The sequence below is a fragment of the Sus scrofa genome, chromosome 15 (assembly GCF_054392235.1).
Source record: "Sus scrofa isolate SSC_HxYL_T2T_F1_AM1 chromosome 15, Sscrofa_HxYL_maternal_Yorkshire_Landrace_v2.0, whole genome shotgun sequence".
Lineage (NCBI taxonomy): Eukaryota > Metazoa > Chordata > Mammalia > Artiodactyla > Suidae > Sus > Sus scrofa.
This window is the reverse complement of record NC_139397.1, coordinates 29473878-29486086: the sequence shown is the minus strand read 5'-3', so window position 1 is coordinate 29486086 and position 12209 is coordinate 29473878. Positions and strand designations below refer to the sequence as shown.

The following is a 12209-nucleotide window of genomic DNA, read 5'->3' as shown; positions in this document are numbered from 1 at the left end:
ACTTCTAGACCTGAGGGGGATATGACAGAAAAGACACGGGAGAGAGTTTTGCATACAGGAAGCAGCCAGAGATCTGGCCTGTGGGGTCAGGCTCTCCTTGGGCTGGAAAGGTGGGTAGGGGGTGTGGGGGTGGAACACATGAAGGTGTTTCCCTGAAGGAAGCAGCCTCGTGTGGAGGTTGAAGGATGATGTTGCTTATTGGATCTTGATCATCCCCACTGACAGGGCCAAGGGTCATTAAAGGAAGCCGTCACTCGACCCTCAATGCCATTCTAGCCAGCACTTTAACTTTTTCCTAGATATTTCCACTGCCAACAAGTAGCCAAATGGTAGGGTTTTGAAATGTACTTTCTCTTCCATATCTTTGGCAGGGTGTTGAGTGGGGTGAAGATGTCACAGGAACTCACGAAAGCCAGAGGAGTTCACAGTTCAGAGAAGGTGGGTCTTCTAGCTGCTGAAGGCCACACAGCAACCCTTGTGGACAGTGGGGTCCATTCTAAGGACCTGTTCGTGAATCCAACTACTGAAGAGCCTTAACCAGTCTTCCCTCTGGGTTCTTTTCCTTTACATTCCATGAGTTGGAGATGGACCGTCCTAGTGCAGTACTTGGATGAATGGCTGGAATGAAATGATGGTGAGTGGCTCTACATGCAGCTGAGGTAGCCTTATTTTTCTTTTTCGGGCCACACCTATGGTGTATGGAAGTTTCCAGGCTAGGGGTCTAGTCGGAGCTGCCGCTTCCATCCTATGCCACAGCCACAGCAATGTGGGATCCAAACCGTGTCTTCGACCTCCACCACGGCAGTGCTGGATCCTTAACACAATGAGGCCAGGGATCGAAACCACACCCTCACGGATATTAGCTGGGTTCTTTACCACTGAGCCACGACGGCAACTTCCTACACGCAGCTGAGGTTCTGACTGTAAAAAAAGGCTTGGTCAAAATTGTGAGGAAGATACTCATTTTGTCCCACTTCTCCTAGGACTTCCATCTCCATCATTTCCACTTCCATCTTCCATTCCCCATCAGTATGGCTGTGTTTGTCCATATCCTCTTCTCTCCAAAATGTGTCCTAATTGGTAGAATCTCATGTTCTCTGTATTTCTCTTCTCACTTTCTTGCCCCTACTGAAGTGTGTTCTACTGTCTTATTCTCTATTTTCTGGAGGCTAAGCCTGCTTTCTCTCCATCCCTCTTTCCATCCATTTATGCTGTCATCCATGCATCTCTCCCATCCTCCAACAAACCATCACCCAACCATTTGGGCAAGCTAATTTAAATTACAGTCCTAATGGCTTTAAAAGTCTTAGCATTAAGCCTTCCCCAGTTGAGGGGATTTCTGGCGTGACATCAGGCGAATAGGGTAAATATTTGGGGAGGAACATATGGTGAATTTAGCTGTCACATTCTCTACTGAATCATAGAGCTAGTTAGCTTAAATCTGTTATGTCAGGAGAAAAGCAAATTTGAAGGTGATTCTGCTTAGTCCGAAGCCACCTCTGCCTCATTGTTGTCACTGCAGAATGTGAAATCACCCCATAGCAGAGGCCACAAAGGCCTATTGCTGGAAGCCCAGGTCTGTGTGCAGCAGGTGAGGAGGCTTCTGCCAACTGCTGGCCCTCGGTCTTCTTGCTGGCCTCTTTGGAGGGTTTCAGTGGTGGGGCTTCTTCTGTGGTCCGGTACTCGGATTGTGGGTACAATCTGCCCTGTCATCACTTTCACTCTGATTAGCTTCATTCGGAAGAACTTTTGAGAGCCTTTTGCAAACCCGGGTCAGCGTGGGAAAACCAGTTCCTCTGTATGGGACTGATTTAATCTCTGTGAGAGGCTGATCTTGGGGGGAAAAAATACACGCCTTCTCACGTCAAACACATAGGACACATCAGCCCACAGCTGCTCCGGAGCCATCTCAGGTTTTTCTCTCTGTGCGTCCCTCAGTATCTTGGGATGGTTAAGAGGTGTCTAGCTGGCTTGGTCCCCGATGTATCAGTCACCGCTGGGCTTGGTGCCACGAAGCTCTGGGTGTAATCAAACAATCTGCAGCTTAGTTGGGACATCCTGCCTGCTTCGGGTGACTCAGAGCTCCTCAGCAGCTGGTTGGAGCTTTGTTTGTGGCAGTGCCGCCTGCTCACTCCACACCCCCAACTCCCTGTAAGCCGCTCCACAGGTGGCCCGACTTGTGGTGCAAATACAAGTTTGTCAACTGTTGATTTCTTTTCCCTCTGTGTGTGCGTGTGTGTTTAAACTTATCTAAACAAAATTAAGCTGTGGGGAGTCCATTAATAAAAGGTTTCTATTACAAAATTATTGGCACTCTGCAAGGCGCTTTGGAGGAAGGCAGGAAGATCGATATTACCTAGAATAAAATAGCAGGGCAGACATGACTCAGGGGAATTAGGCTCTTAAGTATGAGAGGGAATATAGATTTCTACCCCGGCAGTCAATGTTTGAATATGATGAAACAGCGTGTTAGAATTCACGGTCGGGCAATTATTTGAAAGGTCTTGGGGAGACTCTAAATGTGCTTTAAAAAAAGAAAAACAACCCCCCCCCAATATCCCTCAGCTAAAGCTTCTCGGAAATAAAGAGCAAGATGAGAAACCAAAAATATAGAGCCTTTGATGAATTCGTGCAGATATCGAGGGCCATAGAAGTGGTAATCGAACTCTATTTGCTTGTGGGGGAAGGAGTTGGGAGGGAACAAGGAGACCTGTCATTTTGTAGAACAGGGAGGCTGTTGAGAAGCCATTCCTCATCTTTAAAACTCGTGCCTTCACTCTGCTCTTGGAAGCTTTGTGGAGACGGGTGGGGAGCACAGTGGATTGTTACTCCGAGAGGATCAATTTAATCGGATGTAGTTTCCTCTCCATCTCTGTCCTGCAAGCCAATTAACCTTCTGGCTAGGGAAATGCTGCTGGCAGCTTAAGGGCCATTGCTGGAGCAGCGCCTGCCCTAGGTACCATTTGCAAATTGCTGAGAAAGGGATTTCTGGAGGGCTCCAGGGAGGAGGGGAAGACTGTTCAGCTACAAATATGGCAGGACATCAATTCTAAGGACCGAGGAATGGCTGTGCATTGTCAGGGAGGGTGAGCAAGAAAAAGAGGTAGAAAAAAGAGAACCTCCAGGTTAGGAAAGGGGAAGGCAGGGAAAGAAGGAGAGAGAGAAGGAGGGAATGAGAGAAGAAGCGGAGGAGGGGGGCAAGAGAGAGAGGGAGAGAATGAATGAGGAAAGGGAAGGCAGGAGGGAGAGACGAGATGGTAGCCCATCCTCAGTATGGGGTGGGGAGGATTGGTTCCAGGACACCCTCAGATACCAAAATCCTTGGATGCTCAAGCCCTTTTATGACATAGTGTTTGTGTATAATTGACACACATCCTTCCATATACTTTAAATCATCTTTAAATCATCTTATTATAGCTAATACAACTATGTAAGTAGTTGCCTACAAAGAGTAAATTCAAGTTTTGCTTTTTGGAACTTTGCAATTTTTAAAAAATATTTTCGATTTGCAATTGGTTGAATCCAGCGATGAGAGACCTGCAGATACAGAGGGCTGGCTGACTGTATAATGTTTATAGCTGCTGACTTTAATCTTTAACAGTAAATAGTTGAAGGGATCATGCACCCAAGCTAGCTTTCCCCAAAGTGTATTCAGAGGAGGGCTCGTGAAGTGTGATGTTATTTGGTGTTTAAGGGGGGATATTTTGGGGTTTATTTTAATGGAGGAGAGATGTCCTATGGTCTCAGCTATTTGGGAAATGTTTGGTTCAACAGATTTCTTTAGTGCATTCCTTCTCAGAGCCTTTAATAAGCTAAAGTGAGTTATGGAGCTTCATTATGAGCCCATGCTAGGTGGCCCCCCTCAGATTATTTTGTTGGGGAATTATTTATTCAAGGATGATATTCTGGATCAGGAATTTTGAGAAAAAGTGTTTTGGAAATAATGGTCTAGGCGTTTGCTCTGCTTGCAGTCAACACTGAGCCATTTCCATGCTGGTTCTATCTTCAAGCTGGACAAACCCCTGTCTTCATCCTTTGGTTGGGGTCCAAAAGCTTCCTACTGGGGCACATTCCAGAGCAGTTTCCATGACACCAGCCCTCCATTCACTCATTTATTGATATACTCATTCACCCAAGCTCGTCCTTGTTTGCTCTTGTGCTGCTGATTCTGACTCTGAACACTTATTTTTGTCCTCAGCCTTAGACCCCCAGGCCTGACTCCCATCCATGCAGAGTTGGAAACATCTTGGTCCTTCTGGCATTTTGACATTCAGTGCTTCTGTGTAATCTTGTGTATGTTCTTTGGCTTTGCCTTCTCCTCTGAATTCATTGTCTGCAATTGTCTTCAAGGTCAACACAATAGGCCAGTGCAGCCCCTCAACTCTTGCTCAGTCTTCTCAGCTAGAATCAGCTGAAACCCTGACCTCCTGCTCTTGAAAGCATGGATTTGAGTCCCGTTCATTCTTGGAGCCTTTCCCAGTGTCTCAAATACTCCCAGAGTCAGAAGGTTTTTGCTGTAGTGACCTAAATATTTCTTCCAATTGATGAGTCAGTTACTTCCTCTTATTTTTCTGTAAGAGCAATGGAGAATGAAGGGGCATCACGCATGTCAGTGCTGGGGGCTTACTAAAGTGCCTTTCTTCTTTCTGGAAAAGGGTAGCTCCCAGCCAGGTGTAGCCTCTCAGAAGCACTCTGAGGACCCCCCCAAGGGTAGAAAGGAGCTAACAAATTCTTCTCTGGCCCTATCCTCACCTCCCCCAATGGTTTCATTTAAATAGTGACAGCCCTCAGAATCCCTATCCTTGAGTGAACTTCATTTCGAGACATGGCACCATGGACATGTGTCCATGGAGATAGTCCCACTTGCAGGTCTAGGAGATGTTGGCTCAGATGTCTTCCTTTGGGGTTGACACATTGCTTCCTCTGGAGACCCACAAGGTACAGTTCTCCCTGGTCTTTATTCCACTTGTTTTATGGAAGACAAATATGGACGAAAAATTATTGCTACCCAGAAGCTCGGGGTCAACAAATAAAGGAACTAAAGGACTCAAGATTCCCTCATACTGTATCCATGGAGTCTGGAAGGGGTTAGACAATATTAGCCTCATCTTAGATCCATTTTCTTTCACTTTCTTCAAATGGCATTCTTTATCCCACCAACCAGTGGGATCAAGCAGGAGCATATAATATGGGGAGCATGTGCATCTTTCTGTCTCCAAAATTAATAAGAAAATAAGCAGTGGGAAGGGAGGGCATGAAGAAATTATGTTTTCAGATAGTTAATTTACCCAAACTGCAACCGCTATCCATTTATTATAGACATTTTGGAAAAATACAAAGACATAGAAGGAAAACTTGTCTAGAAAGATAGGTGCTGAAAATTTCACTCTGATGTCAGCCACTCAAATGGTTGTATTTTTTTTTCTTGAGTTACTGCTTGCTTTTTACCCACAAACAGAATAGATCTTTTTTTTACCCCCTTGGCTGTGCCAAGGGCATGTGGAAGTTCTGGGACCAAGGATCGAACCAGAGCCACAGCAGTGGTTAACACCAGATCCTTAACCACTAGGCCACCAGGGAATTCCATCATAGTAGATCTTGTATCTAATCATATCTCCAACTTTTCCCCCATTTCTAGAAAACTCTGCCCTGTTTATTCATGGAGTAACAAACAATTCATTGACCATTGCTTATGGAATGCCTGCCATGTGCCAGGAACTCTGTGAGGCCTTGTGGGTACATCAGTGAGTAAACCAGGGGGGCTGCTGGTCATACACACCATTCCTAGGTGCTATTGTCTGATGGATGTCAACAGGTATTCATACGACTTATTGAGTATACAGCTAGCCTTGTGTTAGCAGTTTGCAGGAAAATTTAATTCCTTTCATTCTGTATGTGGATCCTCTCAGAGTTTTTCCTTCTCCCCATTCCACTGAGGAAGGGCAGGGATCGAACCCTCAACCTCATGGTTCCTAGTCGGATTCATTAACCACTGAGCCACGACAGGAACTCCATGCACCACATCTTCTTGATCCACTCCTCTGTCGATGGACATTTAGGTTGTTTCCATGACTTGGCTATTGCAAATAGTGCTGCAGTGAACATCGGAGTACATGTATCTTTTTGAATTATGGTTTTCTCTGGACAGATGCCCAGGAGTGGGATTGCTGGATCAAATGGTAGTTCTATGTTTAGTTTTCTGAGGAATCTCCATACTGATTTCCATAGCGGTTGCACCAATTTACAATCCCACCAACAGTGTAATAGTGTTCCTTTTTCTCCACACCCTCTCCAGCACTTCTTGTTTGTAGACTTTTGGATGGCGGCCATTCTGGCTGGTGTAAGGTGGTACCTCATCATGGTTTTGATTTACATTTCTCTAATAATGAGTGATGTTGAACATCTTTTCATGTATTTTTGGCCATCTGTATGTCTTCTTTGGAGAATTGTCTGTTTCGCTCTTCTGCCCATTTTTTGATAGGGTTGTTTGTTTTTTTGGTATTGAGTGGTAGGAGGTGTTTATAAATTTTGGAGGTGAATCCCTTGTCAGTTGATTCATCTGCAAAGATTTTCTCCCATTCTGTGGGTTGTGTTTGTGTTTTGTTTAGGGTTTCCTTTGCTGTGCAGAAACTTTTAAGTTAGATTAGGTCCCATTTGTTTATTTTTGTTTTTTACTATCATTACTCTGAGAGGTGGATCTAAGAAGCTGTTGCTGTGGTTTGTGTCAGAGAGCGTTTGGCCTATGTTTTCCTCTAATAAGAGTTTTATAGTATCTGGTCTTATATCTAGGTCTTTAATCCACTTTGGTAAACTGCTCGCATTTAAAGTGAACAGTTGGATATGTTTTGACATGGATATCACCCATAAAAGCTCCCCTTGTGGCTGAAGTTGGTAGGAGGGGTGGAGGGGCGCTTGCTGTAGGCTTCCTGATGGGAGGGACTGATGCCTGCCCACTGGTAGGTGGAGCTGATTCCTATCCCTCTGGTAGGTGGGGCTTTGTCTCTGGGTGAGATTAGAGGTGGCTGTGTGCCTGGGGGGGTCTTTAGGCAGCCTGTTTACTGAGGGGCGGGGCTGTGATCCCACCTGTATTGTTTGACCTGGGGCTTCTCAGTGCTGATGGGTGGGGCCAGATTTTCCCAAAATGGCCACCTCCAGAGAAAGGCACACTGATGAATATTCCCAAGAGCTTTGCTTTCAATGTCCTTCCCTCACAACAAGCCACGTTCACCCCTGTTTTCCCAGGATGTCCTCCAAGAACTGCAGTCAGTTCTGACTGCATTCCTATGGTCACTTTGCTTTGCCCTGGGACCCTGTGCATGTGAAAGTCTGTGTGTGCCTTGTAAGAATGGGGTCTCCATTTCCCCCAGTCCGGTGGAGCTCCTGCACATAAGCCCCACTGGCCTTCAATGCCAGATGCTCCGGGGGCTCTTTCTCTCAGTGCCAGATCCCCACACATGGGGGTTTAATGTGGGTCTCAGAACTCTCACTCCTGTAGGTGAGTCTCTGTGATACAGTGACTTTCCAGTCTGTGGGGCTTCCCAGCTGGGAGGTATGGGGTTGCTTATATCACGTAATCACCCCTCCTACCTCTTGATGTGGCCTCCTCTTTGTCTTCTGTAGTAGGATATCTTTTTTAAGGTTTCTGGTCCATTTGGTTGAAGATTGCTCAGCATTTGGTTGTAAATTTTGTTGTTTTTTTAAGAGAGAAGTTGAGCTCCAGTCTTTCTATTCTGCCATCTTAATCCCATATCTCTTCTCATCTTTTATGGAGGCCTCTGTGCATTGTCTCTCACACGTTATTGTGGCCGGGGTCCCAGAGGAGCAAGAGAGAGAGCAGCATGGTTGGAGGAGACAGAGGTGGGAACTAAGAAGGGGACAGGAGGGGCTGGCTGAGATGGTGGGGATCTGCCCCTTCTCCCTGAAGGGGTTGGAGGGAAAGTCAAAGAGGAGGAGCCCAGGTACCTGTGCTCCCAGCAACAGCAAAGGTCTTCATGCCCACCTGCTCAAGAGAGCGCTGAGCAGCCAGACTCAAGAGACCATGAAGACCTTGTTTGTGGAGTGATGTCTGTGGGGTCCCTGATGTTTCTCTGATGTTTCATGATTCATGAGGTCTTTGGAGCCTTTGCAGAACTGATCTAGGCTACTCTGATCACATACCAGTCTTAATTATTTTATAAACGTAATAGTAGCCAGCATAAACTTATTACTAGATTAGAATAGAATTAAATTCAGATCAAATGTTGCCATATAGCCATAATTGAACTACCATTTATTATTATTATCATTATTATTATTTTAACTTTTGAAAGAAGATTTTATTAATTTAAGCACTAAAAATAGAATCTTATAACTTTGGAAGGGATGTAAATCTCCCATACCTTTAGGATAGTGAGAAAAAGAAAGAAAAAAAAAAGGAGGGAAGGAAGGAAGAAAGAAAGAAAGAAAGAAAATAAAGAGGGACAGAATGGGCTTTTTTTTTTTTTTTTTTTAGAGCCGCAGGTGTGGCATATGGAATTTCCCAGGCTAGGGGTCAAATCAAAGCTACAGCTGTCAGCCTACACCACAGCCACAGCAACATGGGATCTGAACTGCATCTCTGACCTACACCACAGCCCAAGGCAATGCCGGATCCTTAACCCACTGAGTGAGGCCAGGTATTAAACCTGCGTCCTCATGGATCCTAGTTGGGTTTGTTAACTTCTGAGTCATGAAGGGAAATCCAGATTGAGCTGTTTTAAAAACTTCCACCAAAGGAGTTTCCATAATGTCATGGATGTCTTGTTTAAGGAATTCTTTCCTATATCTTACCTAAAATCCATTTGCTGTAACAAACTATTTATATTTCTTACCATTGAGCAGAACTTAGGAAGCCTCTGCTCACTTATATGAAACAGAGAGGACAAAGTCTTCATATTTATCATAACATATTAAGGGTTGGTTTGCAATGCTCAGAAGAATTTTAAAGAAACACAAGTAGTAAGGATAAATGAATTTCAGACATGAGGTGGGTTGCATAGCTTGAACTAGCATTTAGTAGCAAGCAGACAGCACCACTTTCCTACTACCTTATCTTGTCCTCTCAGAAAAGATGTGAAGCAAAGATGTGAGCCAAGGCTTGAAATGCACCTTGAAATTTAGTTTATGTTCCTGAGCTTTTGCCATTGGCACAGGAAGAATTTAATCTACATATTCCATTGATCCAAGGTGGGTTAGAGAGACATGGAGATGATACCTTTTAGCAGTTTGAAACCCAGCTGATCTGAGCCTGACTTAGGTCAGCTGATTCCCAGACAACCCATAGATGCTTAAGTAAGAATAATTGATCACTGTTTTCAGCCACTTTATTTTAGGATAGTTTTGTCATAGAGCATTGCTGTGACAAGGGCTGACTGATACATTCTGCTTCTGTAATGATCATATCCAGCCCTTCCCAGCACTGTTACCACCATCACCGTGGCATTACTGTTTGGAGTGGGGGGTGCCTGCAGCACTGGTAGGACTGATAGATCGAGGAAGTAAGGCAGCCTCTCACCACAGAGCTGGATTCCTGAGGGCCATCATGCAGAGCCAAGCCCTTCATAGCACATCTAGACTCTGGAAGAGAAGGAGCTGGGTCTTCTTCCTACCTTGCACAATGCTGTAACCACCCCCTCCTGCAATCTCACGCTGGGGGGTGGGGGGGTGGGGGGAAGTGGCGTGGCAGTCCCAGCCTCTGCCTGAAGCCCAGCTTCCGAGTTGCACCTTCTCATCTAGAAAGCCCCTCTCTCCATCCATAGATTCAGCATCTGCCCAGCTGGTTACAGATGAGGACATTGGGAGCTTGAATTTCACCAGCCAGTTTGAGTTCACCTCCTTCCTTCCTCTTTGATTTACCCACATCCAAGCCTTTGCATTCAGAATTCTTGAGGGGAATGGCGTCACGGTAAAGAAGCTTTTTTGGAGACAGACAAGAGGACTGTCAATATAATCCCTACAAATTCAACAATGAGTAGCCAGCCAGGCTGGATACCAATGGTTTTCCCTGCATGATGGGGTTATGGATTTTTTTTTAAAAAACAATTTATTCTTCTTTGTGTTTTCTAAATCCTCCATTGTGTATTTTTTGAATCTGAAAAACAATAAACTCTAACAACAACACCTGAAAAAAACAATGGGGCAACCCCCACAGGCACAGCTTTGAATGAAGCCCTGTGGGGTGGGGTGGGGTGAGTTGGGAGGAGGGCAGAGTGGCTGTAGCAGCAGCTACTACAGTAGATGGTGTGTATAGGCAAAGTTAGTGCCCAGTTCTTTTGGCTACAGCCCAGGATTGTGGAGTTCAGTCAGTTGGCACTTGCTTCCACCCAGGATGCTCCCAACCTTAGCTGTGCAGCTTGCAAAGGACTCCTGTTAGGAGGTATAGGGGGACCCTAGGACCTGTGAGGGAGTATGGCTGGCTCAGCCTAAATCCATCTACACTATAGGGGTTCCCTCCTTTGTGCAATAAATGGGTTTTCAAAAAAGTGTGAGAATCACAACTCCAAATCAAAAAAACCATTTTACATGTACTAGGGGAGTTTTCTGAATAAAAGGCTCCTATTGTGAGGCCCTGGGTAAAGTGAATAATCCCTTTGCATTTTATCTTTGGCATAAATCTGGATTTTCACTGAGGGTGTTTTAGGTTTCCATGAGGACACAGATGGCAGGTATTCTGGAAAAGCATATCCTGGGACAACTGCTGAGGGTTAATGGCCAGGGACATCACCTCTCATTGGAAGAACAACCTGGCCCTGGTTTAAGTCCTAGTACTGGTTTTAACATCTTATGTCCGTTGCAGGTCCTGCTACTCCTGCCTGGAATGCTCCCCCTCTAAAAATATGGGAGTTCCCATTGTGGCTCAGTGGTAAAGAACCTGACTAGTGAACATGAGGATGTGGGTTTGATCCCTGGCCCAGCTCAGTGGGTTAAGGATCCCAAGTTACTGTGGCTGTGGTCTAGGCCAGCAGTTGCACCTCTGATTAGACCCCTAGCCCAGGAACTTCCATATGCGGGTGCAGCCCTAAAAAGACAAAAAATAAAAATGAATATGGCTCCCTCCTTCCCATCTTTTGAGCTTGTTGTGCTCAAATGCCACTCACCTTTTTAGAGAGGCCTTCCTCATCCTCCCACTTAAATTGTGACTCTTCACCACTGCCTCTTCTATTTGCCTGCTTGATTTTTCTTCATGGTACTTATCAACATTTGTCATTCTCTACCTTTTCCTGATTTTGTTTACTGTTTGGGTCTCCCACTGGATGTCAACCCTATAGGACCAGACTGTGAGTTGTTTTTTTCACAGCTGTATGCCTAGTGCCTGGATTAGTACCTGGCGAAGAGTCTGTGCTTCCATAAAGATTTGTTGGATAAATGGAATTAATGACCTTGGGCACATTACTTAAATTTTCTGTGTATCTAAAATGTAAATGAGTGATGTGACAGCTGCCTGTTGGCCTGAGAACTGGGGAGACAATAGAGGTTGGTGGATCTGAAAACTTCCAGGAGCAGATCCCCTTTGTCTAAAGAGGCAGCTTCTCTGCATTACCAGCCAACTCTTGTCACAGGGTGCTGGCTCAGAATTTCCAGATTAAAAAAAAAAATTAAGAAAAGCCAAAAAGTAACATTTTTTTAAAAAATGAAATCGCTTGATTTTTAAATGTTGGTAATCAAGTCTCACTTTTTACCAAAATCTTGTGTAGTTCCTACAAAACACATCTGCGAGTCAGGTCTGACCACTGGGAACCAGGATGGGATCTTTGAACCAGATACTGTCCTTATAAAATTCTATTTTTTCCTATTCTATTCTATTCTAAAATTCTATACATCTATTAAATTGTTTCCATCTTTCCCACAGTAGTTGGAAGCACACAGACCAATCAAATTCAAACCAAATTATTTTATGTGAACAGTAGAGATGAGGCCATTGGGCTTGTCTCCCCAACTTGACAGGGGAAAGTTTGCTCCCTAGAAAACCACTGGCTGCTTCTTTAATGACATAGAGAAAATCAACACACAACGTGGAAATATTGGTTCAAGTAGCAAGGCAACCAGATTCCCATCATGCTATTTTTTCAGATTTATAGGATGTAGAGGGTTTCTTCCATGCAAGATAGTAATTCCACTGGGCCTTAGCTATGGTCGGTAGGAGGGAAAAAAATTACCCCTTTTCCCCTCTGTCACTCCAGAATTTCTTTTTA

General features: G+C 44.8%; 1 protein-coding gene across 4 annotated transcripts in view; it reads left to right on the top strand.

Annotated features, from left to right (window-relative positions):
- LOC146395765 (uncharacterized) overlaps positions 1–12209 on the top strand; it is a 591473-nt gene that overhangs the window by 172606 nt on the left and 406658 nt on the right. For 3 of the 4 annotated variants that reach the window (XM_085001352.1, XM_085001350.1, XM_085001351.1), the window contains one exon: positions 372–438. In XM_085001352.1, coding sequence (XP_084857478.1) covers positions 391–438 — 48 coding nt within the window. In that variant the 5' untranslated portion in view covers positions 372–390. Of the gene's footprint in view, positions 1–371; positions 635–12209 lie in introns of all 4 variants that reach the window. The other variant, XR_014830576.1, reaches the window with a different exon arrangement.